General features: G+C 50.0%; 1 protein-coding gene across 1 annotated transcript in view; it reads right to left on the reverse strand.

Annotated features, from left to right (window-relative positions):
• Positions 1 to 7221: 7221 nt before the first annotated feature.
• C6H10orf143 (chromosome 6 C10orf143 homolog) overlaps positions 7222 to 18998 on the reverse strand; it is a 43962-nt gene continuing 32185 nt past the window's right edge. Inside the window, exon 4 of the mRNA XM_044916628.1 lies at positions 7222 to 7778. Within this exon, the coding sequence (XP_044772563.1) occupies positions 7749 to 7778 (30 nt within the window). The 3' untranslated portion in view covers positions 7222 to 7748. The remainder of the gene's footprint in view (positions 7779 to 18998) is intronic.

An 18998-nucleotide genomic window follows, 5' to 3' on the forward strand; every position in this document is an offset into this window, starting at 1 on the left:
CCACACGTGCACGGTTCAAAAGTGGCAGTTACCCCGCGGGGAGCATTTCGCACAGGCATTCCCCCTGAGGCGGCTCACAGCTGACCATGCCTCTGTAAGGAGACGGTAGGCCCAAAATACAGTGGAGGAAAGGGATGGTCAGACAGAAGCCCCTGCTGAGTCCGGGGGAGGTGGGGAGCACAAACACACACTCTGCATTCCACCCCCATCGGTCAGTGAGGGACCCAGTCACCTGCCACCTCCAGTTAGGGAACGTGCACACGGCTGCCGAGCAGCCCACTGTCTGGGCTGCTCAGAAACAGCTCAGTAAATCCAACCTACTTCCCACCCTGGCTCCAGATCCCCAAACGTGGGGATCGAAGACTCATCCCCAACTCTCTCTGACCATCTGCCCATCGAACCTGGGGTGGGGGGGCTTGCCTGAGTCCCCAAATTATTCTGGGGTTTCCAGTGGCTGGCAGAAGAAGGGGAACTGGAGAATGAGTGATTAGTGTTGGGACCATCCACAGCCGATGATCACGGGAGACGAGAGGAAGAAATGCTTCCATTTCTCACAGAGAGGGAAAAAACTGAGTTGTTGTAAGCCTTGATTGGATTTGTTTTTTTTATTGTGGTAAAATACACAGGACCTAAATTGTGCTATTTTTAAGCGTCCCCGTCTGTGGCATGAAACATGTCCACACTGTTGCACAACAGTAACTCCACCCATCCCCAGAGCTGTTTTATCTTCTCCAACTGGAAGTCTGTCCCCGAGGAGCAACTCAGCGCCCGCCCTGCTGAGCCCTGCTAAGTCTGAGCCAGACAGCCCTGCCTTCCTGCCAGGCTGCAGAAGTACGAGATCCTGTGTGATGGCTGGCCGGAAATCCTCAACAAATATGCATACGGATTTGTAAGGAACTGAGGGCCAGAAGTTTCTAAAGGTGCTTTAAAATGTGCACAGAAATCACGAGTACTAGACATGAGCAGAGGCCAGCGGCCCCGGGATGACGTCTGGAATGGTGCTCTCCACGCGGCCTGCCCCTGTAGGGGAGGGGGCTTCACCACAGGGTCAAGGTCAACGTCAAGAGGCAGAAAGGGGCCAGCTTTACACCCTATCACTGACATCCTGGGACCAGGGCGCCGGGCTCCAAGGCCCCATGCACAGGTATGCAGTCGCAGTCACTACTGCCAGGCCCCATTCAAAGCACCTCAAATGCATCATTCCATCGCTCACTGCTTTTTCCAGAAGAGGAAACCGAGGCACAGGGTCAGTGATGGGAGAAGCAGGGGAGTCCCAGGCAGGTACCTACCCCAGCCCTGCGTTCCACCAGACACCACTACTTCATGTACTGGGTTTGAGGGCTGCCTTGTCTGGCTAAATATACTATTCAAATTTCTCCAGAAAATCGGAAGTACTTTCCACATAGAACAAGGGAACTCCCCGCCCCTCCACAAAGGTCCCATTTTCTCACAACCTTAATGACTCAGGGACGCCGAGATATTCAGAACGTGGTTGGCGGCATCTCCTGGGAGCTTATCAAAAGGCAGACTTCAGGGCGCCTGGGTGGCTCAGTTGGTTAAGCGACTGCCTTCAGCTCAGGTCATGATCCTGGAGTCCCTGGATTGAGTCCCGCATCGGGCTCCCTGCTCGGCGAGGAGCCTGCTTCTCCCTCTAACCCTCCCCCCTCTCATGTACTCTGTCTCTCTCTCATTCTCGCTCTCTCAAATAAATAAATCTTTAAAAAAAAAAAAGGCAGACTTCAGGGATCCTCCCAGACCTAGTGTCCCCATGTTAACAAGACCCTCCTACCCCTGAGACCCATGTGCAGTTTGAGGAGCATGAGTCTGGAGAGGCAGCTGTTGGGGTCAGAGAAGCCCAGTTTGGACAAGCCTCTGTCCTTAATAGTAGAGTGAGGATAATTATTCCCTCAAAGGGTTTTAGATTGTTAAAAATGACCATTCAGTACACTGACATACAGTGTCACTAAGTACAGAGTAGTTTCCTTCTCATTGCATTTGAGGGAAAAAATGCACTGTTCAGTTTTTTTTTTTTTTTTTTTTTTTTTAAATTTTTTTTTTTTTTTTTACAAAAAAAAACAGAGCGAGAGAGGGAACACAAACGGGGAGTGGGAGAGGGAGAAGCAGACTCCCTGCCGAGCAGGGAGCCTGATGCGGGACTCGATCCCGGGACTCCAGGATCATGACCTGAGCCGAAGGCAGTCGCTTAACCAACTGAGCCACCCAGGCGCCCGCACTGTTCAGTTTTAAACAGCAATATTCCAGGAAATGATCTGGTAAAACAGTTATAATCAGAAAATGTAATGGAAAAAAGATACCTAGGGTTGAGCTACAAGTGCAAGACCTGTCTAACAAAACAAAAAAGCAAAAACAGAAAGAAAAGGAAGCCCTTAGATACATAAAAAGTATTTATCATGGTAAAATACTCCGTGTCTCTGAGTGGTAAGTCTCAAGACTGGAAAGCTACTGCTTATCCTGCAATTAATCAGTAAATTCAGCAGAAATCTAATCGATGTCTTATGTGGCTTTTATTTTTGAAATCTGATAAAATGATTCTGAGGTTGATTTGCACGAATAAGCGTGTGAAAAAAGCCAGGAGCTTTCTGAGAAATAACAGGGGATGATGGAGAAGTAGGCTGTCCACATGAGGATGTGCACTGGGCCTGGACCCTGACTTTTCACTTTTCTGCATGTGTTATGTTGTTTTTTTTTTTTTTTTAAAGATTTTATTTATTTATTTGAGACAGAGAGAATGAGAGACAGAGAGCATGAGAGGGAGGAGGGTCAGAGGGAAAAGCAGACTCCCTGCCGAGCAGGGAGCCCGATGCGGGACTCGATCCCGGGACTCCAGGATCATGACCTGAGCCGAAGGCAGTCGCTTAACCAACTGAGCCACCCAGGCGCCCATGCATGTGTTATGTTTTAATAATAAAGCCACATACATGCATGCGCCCCCCCCCTCCATGTACACACACACACAGTGCTACAGCCACCAGATGAGAATGACAGATCAAAGAACAGAAGAGAAAGCACAGAAGCAATCCCATATATGGTAGAAATGGAATTTACAATCAGTGGAGAAAAATGTGGTTAGAATAACTGGTTAATATCTGGGGAAGAAATCGAGCTAGACATATCATCCTTTGCCCCCCAAAATTTTTAGGTAGACCAAAGTTTTAAATGTTAAGAATGAAATAAAAATCATGCAAAGTTGAAGATGCATAATTACATGTCAATGTAAACACTGTACAGAATTTGGGGGAAAGGAAGGCCTTTCTTGAGTAAATCTCAAGCTAGAAACCAGAGAAAAAGAGGCTGACAGACAGGAAAGTCCTACATGCAGCTAAGGGGACCATAAGCATCACTGAGAAGAAAGTGAAAAATTATAAAGTGGGAAAAATATTTGTATTTGAGAGAAAAACATACTTATTAGCCTTTATATATAAAGAAGTCTTAAAAATAAATAACAAAAAGATACAGGTCCCAATAGAAAAATGGGCAAAGACGGGAAGTTCATAAAAGAAGATATGCACATGACCAATAAACATATCAGAAACGGAATGCGGGATACCCAGATGAAAAGAACAATGTCAGCAGCAAAGATCAGAAAGGCAAGGATCAAAAAAGAACTTCTGCCAAAAAATCAAAATCGAATCTGATCAAGCTTTCTGATCAACTACCAATTTATAGGAAATACAGAGGTCAGAGGACTAGGTAAAACACAAGAGAGACACGATTAGCAAAATCTTGACAAACTCTACGAACAAACCAGCTTCTTGAAAATACAGTCCAAGGGGGAAAAAAGTGGGAGACCCTCGATCAGAAGAGACAGAACTCATCAGCCCATCGGATATGTAGACCTTATTTGGATCCCAATTCGAAATAAGTCGTATAAAAAACCCAAATCAATCATTTAAGAAATTGATAAAGTACGCAGGAATTTAACCAGAGACTAGAGATTTCGTAATAGAAGGAATTATTGTAAATGTTTTTTTGAGGACTAACAATCTTTTGTGGTTATGCTCTTTAAATGCCTCTGGGAGGGCCACTCGGAAATAATTACAGGTGAACTGACATTACATCTGGGACCTGCTTCCAGTGTGCGGAGCGGGTGGGTAGCCAGAGCTGGCCACGGGCTGGGCATTGCCGGAGATGAACGCGGTTGAAGGAGTCCCTTGTACTGTTTCTTCTGCCAACTTCTGGGCACGTTCATAATGTTCCAAGTTTAAAGAAAGAACAGAGCAGGCTCTACCTAGTCTTGGTGAAAGAGAAGGGAGGTGGGCTCTTGGGACCAACTTTCTAGAGGGCAGAAAACCAGAATGTACCCTCTGTCCCACAGTTCAACTTGTAGAATGTTCTCTTATGAAAATAATTGGAAAACTTTATAAAAACGTGTAAGAATGGTTATCCAGCAATTTTTGTAATAGCAGGTAGATAAAACGGATGAAGGAATGAGAAGAACATACACACACATTCCAGAGGGACTGGACAAAGGCACTGGGGCACTTCCATTCAAGGGGACGATGTGCAGCCACTTAAGGAGAGGACCCCGTACACATTCATGAACATGAAAACACGCGCATGATGTTAACATCAGAAGTACACCGTCTATGGGCATATATGTTTATGAAGAAAGTTTTACAGGGACACATGCTACCATCAGTGGTGGGACTGGGATGATGGGGTCCTGGGGGACTTTCATATTTGTATTTCATTTTCATTGATGTATAGTTTTAAATTTTTTCTGTCCTCAGTATGGATTTGAGGCATAATTTTAAATGTTTTAGAAAGAAATTTGTGAATAAACTATATTTTAAAAGGAGGCAAAACATTTCGAATGATGTTAATATCTCTTCCTTAACCACTTACTACACCTTTGAGTTTTCCGAAATGAGTTTTAGAGTTGGTCGGTTTTGAAGCCACCATAAACTCATTTTGTGAAATGATAAGAGGGACATGCCGATATTTTTGTCCCTGCACCAAATACAAACAGTGGTGGGTTGTGGGTTAAAGGGCAAACTGAAAATGTATCTACGGCACTGCGCAGACACAAACGCTAGTCGGCTTCCTCGAGGGACAAGGGCAGGTCTTTCCCTACTCTTTTGACAAGAAAACAGATAGGCGCCTGGGTGGCTCAGTCGGTTAAGCCTCTGCCTTCGGCTCAGGTGTGATCCCAGGGTCCTGGGATCGAGTCCCGCGTCGGGCTCCTCGCTCGGCGGGGAGTCTGCTTCTGTTTCTCTCTCTGCCCCTCCCCCCACTAGCGCGCGCGCTCTCAAATAAATAAAATTAAAAGAAAAAAAGGAAAACACAGATGAAGCACTTTAAAGCGATGAGCGCACATCCGTAGGCCTTACGGGTGGCGTGTGCAGGTTTTGCCAGTTGGCCGACTGCTCCGGACTCGGGGTGCGACAGCTCTGGTGGCCGGGAGGGGTGGCTGCCGGGCGGAGGCGTGGGGCCACCCCGGACAGTCCTCCAGGGAATCCCAGCACCACGTGCGGGCCTCGAGTCTGCCGCGCTGGGCGTCCTGGCCTTCCCTTCAGAAGGTGGAAAAGGCACCCCCACACTTACCTACAGACTTCATAAACAACCTTTTCTGGCAAAACGGGCAGACTCGGAGCTGGAGCCGACAAAACGAAGCGCCGCGCGCTCCGGGACGGCGTCCCCGCCGCCGCCCCAGGCGACGTTTGCCGGCCGCGAGCGGCCCCCCGCCACAGCCGCCCTCCGCGCGCGCCCACAGCCGCCCTCCGCGCGCGCCCACAGCCCCCCTCCCCGCGCGCCCCACAGCCGCCCTCCGCGCCGGCCCGCGGCGTCTGCGCCCGCCGCTCCGCCTCCCGCGCTCCTCCACAGCGAACAAGCAGCGCGCGGACAATCCGGAGCCCGCCACTGCCTCGGCCTCACGTCGACTTCCCTCCCGGCTCCAAGTGCAGGCCCGAGGCGGGCGGGGTGGAGCCGAGGGCGCGGGCGGCGGCCGGGCAGGGGCGGCGGGCTGGGAGGGGCTCTGGTCGGGCCCGCGGCGGTCTGCGGCGACCCGGCCTGAGCGGACCACACGTGGCGAGGCAACACGGAGGCCACATCTCGCAAGCGCCCGGCCGACACGCTCCTGCGTGGTGAGCGTTCCCTCCGCATCTGGGAACCCGAGGAATTCATGCTCACGCTGCCGGCTCCAGCGTCAGCCCCACCTCTGTCCTTGTCACTGCGGCCCTAACCTTCCGTGTCCTTCGGCTTTCCGGAGGAGGGCCTGCTTTGGGGCCTGGGGGCTGCACAACAGCGTCACCAAGGCCGTCCGTGCGTGTCTCCTGCCCCCCGCAAGCCCCGTGGGCCGTCACCCCCGGTCACAGACGGGACGAGGCTCCAAGACGCCGGGGACGGGCCGACGCGGCGAGGCGCTGGGGGACGTGAGCCCCGCACCCCGTGTGCCCGGCCCCACTCGGCGTGCTTTCCCGCGGGCAGGAAGACGCGTGGGGCCTAGTCTCTGCAGAACACGCTTTCCATTCACGAAGTGGCCGGGCGACGTGTGCGCTCCTTCCCTCACCACAAGCACGAGTCCGTGAGTGGCCACCTCCTCTCCCCACGGCTCTGGGGGGAGGGGTGGAGCTCACACACACAAAGAAATGTTGTGAACCTAAGAACTCCCCAATTCCCGGTCTCCCTGCGAATGAAGATGTGTCTCCTCTTGAAGAGAGGAACCCACGAAAGCTCTTGACCAGCACATATTGAAGGCCACGGATCTCAGCCTCGCTGCTCTGGGCCTTGGCCGCCTCGTCTCAGGCGGTCGGCGACCTGACCCGGAGCTGAACGCCTGGTGACCTCCCAAGATGCCGGGGGCAGAAAAGTCTCATCTCGCTCCCGCAACACACCAGTGTGCCCTGCGATGCCGGATGATCCACATCCCAGCTAGGATGGTGCGGGCTTCTGCCCTTCCGTGCCACATGAAATCCCTCCACGACCACATGCCGTGGCCATGGGTGGACTGGCTCTTCAGACCGTCGGTGCTGAGGGGCGGCCACTGGCAGAGAACAGGGCCCTGGGGATGACACAAGCACAACACGGGGAGTGCGGGGTCTCTGTCCCCCTCTGGCTTTGGAAGGGTAAAGAACCTGGGCGCAGCCCTATAACCCAGCGGTTTTGTGAGGACCTTGTCTGTTAAGTACTAGGACATCTCAGGAAACCTTCAGACCCAGGGAAAAGGATGCCATCAGACGATGCACGGAAAACCCAAGAGAAATGAGAAATTTCCATTTTAATATAAAAGAGGCCCTGTGCCTGATAACTTCATTTGGGGAATTACACAGAACAGATTGGATACCAGCATTTAGTGAAATTCAGTGTAAGATTATAGAGCATTTTAAATATAAAAATAAGTCTTTTAATTAAAAAAGAACACATAAGCAGCCCTGAATCCATCCACAAAACAACTGGAAAGTGTGAAAACAGGGCTACATCTGGATATGTGGTTCCAGAAGCCACACAGTTCTCAAACCTCACAGGAAATTTGATACTGACATTTTTTTTTTTAACTTTTAAATGACGCAAACGATTTCCTTGTCAAGAAAGATACATCTGAAAGGTGTAGCGGGGGACAACTGTTTGAGGGCTCCTCTGAGGTGACGGGGTCCTCCTGGCTCTCATACAGCAGGTGGTGGATCTCCTGGACAGGGGACACGGGCTGTGATTTGAACAGGTGGGCACCCAGGTCCATCATGAGGGCGACCCTCGTTGGCACATGGACGGAACCTTCCAACTTGCACCTTCTATTGGCTCTCGGTGTGGTTAAGATGTCCCTACAATGATACAAAAACACATCATGGGAATGGATTTACCGAGGCTGTCTGTTCACCCACACGCAGCACTTGCATTTAAAATGACAGGGCCACCACTTGTAAAGAATGTTTTATTTCTGAGGTAAATACACATTTATAGACTATATATAAAACATATAATAAAAAAGATATTTAAAGCACTTCCTACAGTGCCTGTTACATAGAATGTTCTCAATAAACATTTTCTTCTCCCCTACAGTGCTATGAGGGGGAAAAAAAGAGTGAAAATATAATTTATATATTCATAAAACAGAATTTTTTAAAATGATGTCTAAATATTGAGTAGGGATCCAACACAAAGGCACTGTAGCAGCCGCTCTCAGGCGGACCAGGCTTTGGAAGTGACCCAGGTTTGTAACAGTCCAGGGCCTCTGCCCACCTCGCCTCATGCCTCCTCACCTTTACCCACAGAAGACCTGGGAGGACCAGATGGCTAGGGGCAGACAGGTGGCCAGACACTGAGCCACTGTGAAATGAGAGGTGATGTCCAGCATCTAGAAACCTTTATCCCACTTGGCCATGATCCGGGCAGAGAGAAGTGGATCTGTGGCCCAATGGCAGGAGCCAGCAGGGGAGCCCTGCTCTCCAAGACCACATCATGATGCCAGTGGGCTCCCTAGGCTGGTGGAGGCCAGGAAGGCTGGGTTGGGCCAGGCAGTGGTCTGGTCCATGATGGTGTCCATTTCCTAGAAGGCGGTGCTGTCCTGAGCCATGGGGACCCAGCCTGAGAGACCTGGGACTGGCAAAGAGTCAGGGAGGTGGCACCCAGGCTTGTGAGCACGTGTGTCACAAAGATGAATCATTCAGGTGGACCAGAACGGGATGCTCTGGAGGCTGCTGATTCTACCTAAGGAGGGGTCTGGAAGGCTTCACGTAGGAGAGGTATCTTGAGTGGACCAAGAAGACAGAATAGAATCTTACAAGGTGGGAGAGAGCCTCCCAGGCAATGAGAACAGCAGGTGAGAATGTTCCAGAACGAGAGAAGCCATCTGGGATGATAGAAGGCAGGGTTCACGGCACACACAGGCAGGGACAGGGGATCTATTTGGATAGTCAGGCTGCGCCCAGATTGTGAATACAGGTGAATTTATTCAACGGGCCTGTGTTTCCCAAAACAGTCCCAGAAATGCATGTGTAACAGGCATCCCTTCATAAAAGGGACGTTTTCCAAACACTGGATTGAATAAAATTAAACAAGTGTCTTTACTGTGATTCTTGGGTTCTTTAATCATCTACTATGCATTAAATCTCCAAAAGGTGGGGAAAGGATTTAGCACTTCCCAAATGTTTTTGGCCAGGAAGCTCCTGTCGTGAGAGCCTCAGCAGCAGGAGCCTGGGTGAGGGAGCACTGCTCCAGACACAGGAAACTGCAGTGATGAGGTCAGACAGAGCTTAGGAAGCTCCCTCTCGGGGGCTGTGGGAGAAGGAATGCAGTGGACAGGCTCAGGAGGCCAGACTCCAGAAAGGACGGGGCCTCTCTCAGGGGAGAGACAGTGAGACTGGCTGGTGGGGAGGGGATTGGACAATGCTCTTTAATTAACTTCATCATCATCATCATCGTCGTCATCACTGTTGCCAATAGCACCACCAGCATGTGGCTCAAAAACCAAATTTTCCTTTTAAGGTCTTCACTGAGAGGTCTCCATCTAGCCCCTGTCCCCACCCTCCCCATGCAATGGGGTTATCTGAAGATGTGTTGGAGCGAGAATGACCAGACTCTTAACAATTACATAGACAGAGCCATGTCACTATGAAAACTGAGATCCAGGATCTCAAGCACAAAAGGACCTGCAGAAACTGCTCCTTAAAGCCTGCCTCCCAGTGCCCTGTCAGGTTCCCACACCGTCCTATTCACTCCTCTCGACACCTTTGTTTGTCAACGTCCCTCTCGCAGCACAGAGCCACAGTGACACCCAAAGAGGAGCCTGTCTATCCCTGACCGAGAGGTCGGGAGTGCGGCCCCCGGACCCTGCAGTGTCCTGTGGCGCACGCCAGCCCCCAGAGGCGCATATGACAGTGGGGTCTGGGCACTGACTGCGTCTCCGACTCGACAGGAGTGAAGAGGTTAGTTGTGCCCATAGGCTCGTGCTCACTGACGATGCCCTGTTGCCTGATCAGGCTTGAAAAGTCATCTCGTAAGATACAGTAGGAACACATCACTTTTGATAAAATACACTTCCATCAGTTTTCCACCAAAGAAAGATGTGTTTTGAACACAGCTTTTATTCATTTCTAATATCAGGATCAAAGAGGCCTCAGGCCCAAAGGTGTCCACGTTTGGACACAGCAGAGTAAGTGTCAAAGCTCAGACCCTCTTGGAGGCAGGAGAAAAGCGTTGTGTCCCATACAAGGGAACTTCCGGAAGATTAACAGCTGACTTCCCATCAGAAACACAGAAGTCAGGAGGCAGTGAAAGGACGTATGCAAAGTGCTGAATGATGGTCCATCGAGAGTTCTAGATCCAGTCAAACTAGCCCCCAGAAATGAAGGCACCCCTGAGCCAGCCCCAGGTGCACAGAGACAAGCTGTGGCTAGCAGACCTAGCCTGCGACAAATGCTGAAGGGAATCCTGCAGGCCCAACTGAAAGGATACTGGTCAGGAACTCAAAGCCAGACCTTCATATTTTTCTGAAAGTGCTAACTTGCCTTTTAACGCAGTTCACCCTCTCCTCGGGGTGGAACAGATTTTACTCTTTGAGAAGATTTTGTTCTGTTCGTCTAATCATCTGAAGATTCGCTGCTCCTCACATCAGGAAGAAATAGCATGAATGCGACTTGTTTCCTAATTATTACCACTGAGTAGAGTTCATCTCTCTCTCCCTCCATCCGAGCTACGCTTCCAGTGCACCCACAGCCTTGGGCCTCATGCTGCAGAGGGCCCCCATCTGGCCCATTTCGGCTGTACCTCTCCATGGGGTAAAGAATCCACAGGGCCAATAGGATGTCCCCACCCAAAGCCCCTGTTCCTCTTCCAGAGCCTACTTCTCGGGGCCAGCCTTTTCTCCAGGTACGTTCTCCTGAGGGCAGACCACCCCCTACTGCCCTACTCCTGGCCTTCCTTCAAGGCTTAATTGTCAGCATGTGTCTGAAGTAGTTGGAGAGCAGGGCCCACATCAAGGCAAAGGACACTTGATTCTTGAGATGACCTTTTTTTTGCCTCCGTTCCAGATTTTCCCGTAGCTCAAAGGCCCTGGAACTTGCCCTAGCCTCATCCATGTAGGACCCTTCTAGGGGGTGGGAGTGGACAATAGGAACAAAGCTCAGTACTTGGCAGTACTCAGTAACAGCTTCAAGCAAGCCACTTAGAACAACAGTGAGCAAACTTTATAACCTGTTTCCCACTGATTATCTTCGAAGGGACCAAGTTGGAGAAACACTCCACTTAGAGCAGGGGGAAGGGTAAGTGGGTAGGACTGAAGTCAGGGGAGGTGGAGTCGGCCAGGTGGCATCCCATAACCTTGCTCACGCTTCTGAGGTTGAGTCAGGTGCTCGCGCTCGCGAGGTTGAGTCAGAAGATCTAGGGCTGAATCCAGGCTGAGGCTCGAGCTGGGCACAGCTCCACCTGCTCGAGCGGGGCGACTTACAACACTCACATCCCAGATGTGCGAGGATCGGGAGTATCACAGAGGAATACTGTTGAGCTGGACACAAACAGGTCATTTTAAAAACAGAGTATGTGGAGGAATGTGCATTCTAGGAAAAGCCTGGAGTTTAAAACTAAAAAACAAATTGCACGCACAGCTTTCGTGGACTTTGGAAGCAGGCACTAAGGCCAGACTCTCCAAAATCCAGTTATCAGGCTGTTCTTTTACATAAAATCGTTTTAGCTCGAACTCATGGATCCGGGCTCTAGTGGAGGGGCATGTGGCGCTCGGAGGGGATGCTGATGTCACAAGCTGGCTCCCCCATGAGGAGCCTGAGGACTTTAAAAGAACCCACTTACTGGGGCTGCTGCTGTCTTTTTAAATTTTTGTTTTAATTTTCATTTTACACCATTTGACCCCTTTCACCCATTTCTCCAACGCCCTATCCCCTACCTTTGGCATCCACCCATCTGCTCTCTGTATCTACGAGCCACTTTTTCTTTTTCTAAATAAAAGATTCCACACATAAGTGGGATCATACAGTAGGAGTCTTTTTCTGACTTATCTCACTCGGTATAATGCCCTCGAGGTTCATCCGTATTGTTGCAAATGGCAGGATTTCATTCTTTTTTTATGGCTGAATAACATTCCACTGTGTATATATACAGTTTCTCTATTCACTCATCCATCCTATGTTTGAATGTTCATCTTATATCCAACAAGGATGATGAATATTAGTCATAGCACTTTATCTATAGCTTTTCTTGGATTTTCTGTGTAGATAATTCTATCATCTGGAAATAACAGTTTATGTTTTTCCTTTCCAATTCTCACACCATTGCTTCTTTTTTCTTGTCTTAATGCGCCAAAGGTCAAAGCATCATCCCTCCCTGGACAGTCAGGCACCCCAGCACACGAGCACACTCAGTGCACTAGACAGAAGCGGAGACAGCAAGCGAACCCGTGCTTCCCCCTTCGTCAACGGAAATGCTTCCATGAAGTAGGACAAACCCCAAACCTCCCCAGGATAAACACTTCGATTTCTGGTTTGCTGAGTTTTTATCACGGGTAGGATTTGGAGTAAGTGGATGCTGTTCTGCATCAATTTAGATGATCATTTGGGGTTTTTTTTCCTCCTTTGATCAATGTAGTAGTTTTTCTAATGTTAACTCACCCATGTGTTACTTCACACAGGATTTTTTTTAACCTATAAAGCCATCTGTGGTGGTAGCTTTTGGATCACTTTCCCAGCTCATCTCACTCATCACTATTACTGGTCCGTTTATATTCTCTTCTGGAGTCAATTTTGGTGGCCGCACTTCCTGTATGTGGGGGGGCAGGGGGGCTCCCACTGGCGCTGGTCGTCCTGGCCCTGTGGTTCGTACAGCCGGCCCACACGTTCACACAGGCACTGTCCCCTGAGCACATCAAAGATGTCATGCCAAGGTCTTCTGAGGCCTGTGGTCAAAGCATCATCCCACCCTGGATAATCCATCATGTCTCCCCAGCAGCTCCACAGAATTTCCTCTTTACTGTCCTTCCCCTTCACCATGATGGATTTGCAGAGACATCACCATGCCCAAGTCCCACCCGCCATGATTTCAGGAGAACAAAAAAGCTACAGACAAAACGTAACACACCGCACAGCTTGGGAGAGAGCACATTTGAGATACGAATGAAACACCCTGCATATCCTGAGCCTTCACGCCCTAAGGAGAAGTAAGCTCATAGTCCTAAACTTGAGGTCTCTCATTCTCAGAACCATCTTTTACTCTTTTAGTTAATATCAATGTTTTACATGTTTAAAATTGTATCTAAATGGCATCATTCTATACACGGTCTTCTGCCATTTCCTTAATTCATCCATTTTTACTGTGTATATTTCACTGAATTGATATACCCAAACTGACTTATCCATTGTCCTATTGGACAGGTGGGTTGTTTCTGGCTTTTTGCTAAGCAAACAATGTCACTGTAATTATTTTGTACACGTCTCTTTGGGCATCTGTTACGGTGCCTTCTCAGGAAGGAATCTCCTGGGTCACAGGGAACACCTACCACCACCCTTAGTAGGTATTTGCTCTGTAAGTCACAAAGCCAAGGTGCCCAGCCTCCAACGAGGTGGGCAGATCCTCTCACTCCACATTCTTGCCCACACTTCCATCATCAGCTTCTAACGAGCGACTCAGCACACTGTTCATACTCAGTCTCCTATGGATCATCTTTAAAGGGCTCAGGTTTGGCAAACAATTCCTTTTAGATCAGGGGAAGGGATAAGTGGGTAGGACTGAAGTGGGGGGAGGTGGACTAGGCCAGAGGATAGAGGATGTCCCATATCCTTCTCCATACTTTGGAGCTTTGTTACTATTTTTTTTTTCCTGCTAATTTGATGCTTTGAGTTGATACCCCTGATTACTAGCAAGGCTTAACGTCCGTTCACGTTTACTGGCTAGTTTGGTTTCCTCTTCTCCGAATTGCCAATTCATAGACTTTATCCACGTATCTGCTACACTCCATTTGGTATGTCACAAATGTCTTCCCTGCTTTATGGAAGGATCTTCTTAGTGATGAGGAATTTTGGTATGCAATGTGTCTTATGTACATAGTCAAATATATCAATCTTTTCCCTGTGGCTTTATTAGATTTTGTACTTTGCACATTTAGGGTCTTTAAACTTCCCCCCCACCTCCCAGGATTGATTTGTGTGAGGTAGAGATCTAATCTTATTTTCCCTCATATAGATGGCCACACATCTTAGCACAGTTAGAGGACCCTGTCCTTCTCAAATGACTTGCTATACCATCTCTGCAATGCACTGAGCTGCCATATACCCAAGTTTAAAGCCCTCAAATTTATTGCATTGGTCTATTTCCCTATCCCTGGGCCAACAGCACATTGTTGGAATTCTCACAACTTTGTAATGTATCTTGACATCTGACAGGTAATCTCTGTCACCTTGTTCTTCTGCTTCAAAATTGTCTGGCTACACATGTCTTTCTTCAATTCTGGGAAATTCTCAGCCACTATCGTTTCAAAAGCTGTAAGTCTTCTCAAGTCAGGTCTTTTCATTATCCTTTCCTCTCCTGTTCTGTAAATTCGTTCCTTCTGGATTTCCTGACAGACCTTCCATTCTTTCCTCTGACTCCCAATCACAGTTTCATACTTTCCATATCTTTCCACCTCATGCTGTTTTGGATGACCTCCCCAGATAAATCTAGTTCACTAATTCTGTCTTTAACTATGTCTCACTTCAATGATTGTATCATTCACTTTTAGAAGGATTTTTGGGGTTTTTTTTGACCTTCCAATTCTTTTTTCACACTGTCCTCTCCTTTCATTATGGCTCTATTTCTTCTATCTTAAATCTTATTATTTTTGAGAGAGAGAGTCCATGAGCAGGGGGAAGGGCAGAGGGAGAGGGAGAGAGAGATTATCTCAAGCAGACTCCTCACTGAGCACAGAGCCCAACATGGGGCTCGATCTCATGACCCTGAGATCATGACCTGAACCGAAACTGAGAGTCAGTCACTTAACCCATTGTGCCACCCAGATGCCCCTGGCTCTATTTCTTCTTAATCATTTGTTTTTGCAATTTAAAATAATTAACTTTGTAGTGAACTTCATATAGTGAAGTTCTTTTATAATACATTTCAGAATCTTGGAGGTTTGTTCTCCTGTTTGTTATAATTCCTGATGTGCCCCCCCCCCGCCTGCAGTGGTAGATGTTATGTTATTTATATTGTTCTGATGTGACATTCTCTGTGCAGACGGTCTCAGCTCTGAATCCCGTGTGCCTTGGACGATGGAGATGTGCCCACAAGATGATTCTGCATTTGCCACTGTCCAAGGCCTTAAAGGACTTCAAGAGTCTGTATCTATTTTTATGTTCATGCTTTCCTTTCGGTTCTCGTACCACTGGGACAGAATAAGCTTGGAGCCCACACCCGTGTATGGCCTGGTATCTTAATTTCTAATGTCCTTAAGGTACAGGCAGATCTCCCAGACTCAGAACTTTCTGCAAGGGTCCAGATTCTGGCTCCCACACCTCCACCAGTCAGTCACATCTGCCTCTGGGCATTAGAATTCCAACCCCTAGCCCCCAGCCCCCAGCCCCCCTGCCCAGCCCATTCCAGGACCAAACCCAACAAAGGAGGACCTCGCCATGGCCACCAGGGATGTGTCTGGACGCACTGCTCTGTGTTCTGCCTGCACTCACGACAGACTGACCGTGTACCTGACACCATGGTCCACCCGCAGCAGAAGGCGGTGAGCGTCCATACGCGCAGCTGAGCGGGCTCCCAGCCAAGTCTACGTGACGTTTTCCTTAAAGTGCTTTTAATCTACAGCACCATCTCCTCATAGTTTCACTCACTTTATTTATAGAGAACGAAGCATTCGTTTTGTTTTTCTAGTCATCTGAAGGCTCGGTGTTCCTTCAGAGCCTGGAAATGATCTCAATAACATAGTTTTAAAAAAAAGAACAAACAAAACTATTTTCCTGGTTCCCATACTCTAGAGAAAACATTTACCGTCAGAAGCTAAATCTGAAGGTTTTGTAAGCAAGTCTACTCAAACGCCTCTATTTTGGGATTCACACTTGGTTGGACCAACACAGCCGGGCTCTTCCCTCGGCCAGCGTGCTCTTCCGTCTGAGTGATCCAGCGCTGTGCCTTCGCCAGGGAGCTGTCCCTGCGTCCAGGTGTGATGCCGCGAAGACCCACACCCTGGCTGCAGCGCCTCACAGCAGCCGCTCGGTGCGCCCAGCGCGGGGCAGGGAGGCTGGCAGTCTGGCCACGAGCACGCGGACTAGCCAAGAGGAGCAGAGCGGGCCGGGAACCTGCCCATCAACCACGGCGGACCTGACTCTCCTTATCTGTAAATGGACGGGGTTCAATGAACTCTAGGATCCTTGACAAACCTGGGGAAAACGGACAAGTACAATTTGATTCTCACAGAAGAATCAATGAAATTTCCCTTGATCCCACCTGATTGTGTTTTCTCCTCTCAGGACGTAAGAATAAAGGACTGACAAGGACTAGCTCTTGCTGAAACAGGACACAAAGAGCAAACCACTGCACATCGATCTTCCCTAATCTGTGTCAGAACATTACGTTTTCATCTCCGCCTCGTAGCGGCTTGACACCTGGGCCACTGAGCTTGACCACAACACCCATCCCCCTGCTGTGATGCAGGCCCGGGGAAAGGCAGACTCGTGCACACCAGCTTCTGGGCAGTTCCTGCTCCAGAGCTTTGTTTATAGATGCTACAGATGCAGGAAGCAATTACCAGCAAGTCAGATAGGTAAATAAAACAAATACTTTAAAGGTCGCCCATTTGGAGATAAAAAGTGCAAAGAAAACAAGTGTATCCCTTTAGAATCAGAATAATCACATGTGGGCTGCCCCTGCTGTCCCTGCGGGGCCACCAGCCAGCAGGCATGGACCAAATCCTGGATGCCCTGCCCTCGATTTCTGCTCCCGCCCCTCCTCACCGCGGTCAGGCAGTGCGTTTCAATGTCAAAAAGTGAGTAGCATAGGGCGCCTGGGTGGCTCAGTTGGTTGGGCGACTGCCTTCGGCTCAGGTCATGATCCTGGACTCCCAGGATCGAGTCCCACATCGGGCTCCCTGCTCCACAGGGAGTCGGCTTCTCCCTCTGACCCTCCCCCCTCTCATGCTCTCTCTGTCTCTCTCATTCTCTCTCTCTCTCTCAAGTAAATAAATAAAATCTAAAAAAAAAAAAAAAAAGTGAGTAGTATAGAGGCTTATTGAGACTTCTCCCTTAGTATTTGCCCTCAACGCTAATGAACGGGCTGCTATCCAAAATCAACTTGTTGGTGTGTGTATGTGGGGGAGGGGGGTCCATAAAACCAAAACATCATGCTTTGCACATTGGCCTTTATATGGCAATTCACTACCAGTCTGGGTAATAAAATCCAGTTAACCCCAGATAACAGAACAACACACAAGTGAGCAATATGAAAGGGCCTGACTCTTTTTCAGTCTAACACCCAGGCTCACCACACAGCCCAGGTGACTCCGAGCTGGGGCAGGTTCTGCCCACACTCCTGAACGCTGAGCTTGCTGGACTCCACCCAGAGACCTGAGGGTGAGCAACAAAGATACAGAGGCCCAGGTTTAAAACTTGTGGGTTTTAATGAGTGGACTTGTCCACTCATTAGGTAATTAAGGCCAAAAGGGTCTAGTCAGAGAGGAATCTAGGTACCTCATCACATGGAATTTAATGTGGCTTCCAGCACACTAACAATGGAAGAGCAGAAAAGCCACATGGAGGAGGGCAAGGCAACCAGATACTGCCCCCCCCCCCCAGACAGCCACAGTCTCCCCCGGTGGGGAGGACCAAGGGAGGCAGCAGCATGGCCCAGAGCCCGGGAGCCCATGCTGCCCGCAGGAGCTGGGACCACGGGGGACAACTCTGTAGAAGCTGGCACCTTGGAGGGAGGGGGCAGAGGGAGAGATGCTCTGGCTCCCAGCCCACCCCCCGCCCCACTCCAGCGTCCAGGGTCAGAAACCAGAAGCCAAGGAGAAGGAGTCTCCACAAGACAGAGCAGAGCAACGGTGGGGAACAGAGCTGAGAAAGAACAGGCAGCTGACCATCATGCTGACCCAATAAAATGTGAGGGCGGCGCTGCTCCTGAAGGGCTCCTGCACTGGGCAGCTTTGGTGTCAGAGACCAGACACCACTCGGAAAACATGGTGGCGGGAACCCAGCATCTCTGCCTCAGCAAACGAGGGCAATCTGTCCTTCCTAGAGTTTTCTGCCTTATACTGCAACCCCCCCTCCACCACCACAGAGCTTCATTCAGTTGCTTAGAGAGCTTGTGAAGCCCTGTCAGGTTTCATTTAGTGGGTCAGAATCTGCAAAGGACAGCGCAGTCTCCATCCTCCCTGCGGCCGCGGTGGACCCTATGCCAGGCCAGCTGAGCTGACCCGAGGAAGGAAGCGGCTGGTGAGGCCGGGCCCAGCTGAGCAACCACCTGTGAGGGAAAGGGGGCCCGCGGATGGCGGCCATCGGCCATCAGCACTGCTTCTGGGCTCGCAGCCCCGGACGGGGCAGCAGAGAGGGGCAGCGCGGACACCCCAGAGGATGGAGCACCACGTCCCACCACAAGGACGGGGACCGTCTCCCTGCAGTTGTCAGTAACCTGAGCAGGACGAGGCAGGGCTAAGAGGAGGCACCTCTACGGAGCCGCGCACGCCCCGGCAGGAACCTCGTGGCGGGTCAGAGCCGTGGTCACTGCAAAGGCAGCCAGCACAGACCACACAGCGAGGGGGCCATGTGCCAACCTGGAAAACGAGGCGGGGAGGTCAACTAAAAACGTCCCCGCATACTTGAGAAGCCATGACCCTGCATGCATGAGAAACGATCCATGTTAAAAATGAGGAAAAGCTCAGGAGAGACAGCAGGTGCTCAGGCACTGAGCTGACAGCTGTGTGAGGATTCAGAGCAGGACCTGCCGGATCAGAAGCACACCAGAAAACTAGGTGCAAGGGAGGCGATGGGGGGAGCACCAAGGGAGGCGATGGGGGGGGGACAGCGGGGGCGCAGGGGGGGGACAGCAACGGGAGCCCGGTGGTC

Source organism: Neomonachus schauinslandi, chromosome 6 (assembly GCF_002201575.2).
Source record: "Neomonachus schauinslandi chromosome 6, ASM220157v2, whole genome shotgun sequence".
Classification (NCBI taxonomy): Eukaryota; Metazoa; Chordata; class Mammalia; order Carnivora; family Phocidae; genus Neomonachus; species Neomonachus schauinslandi.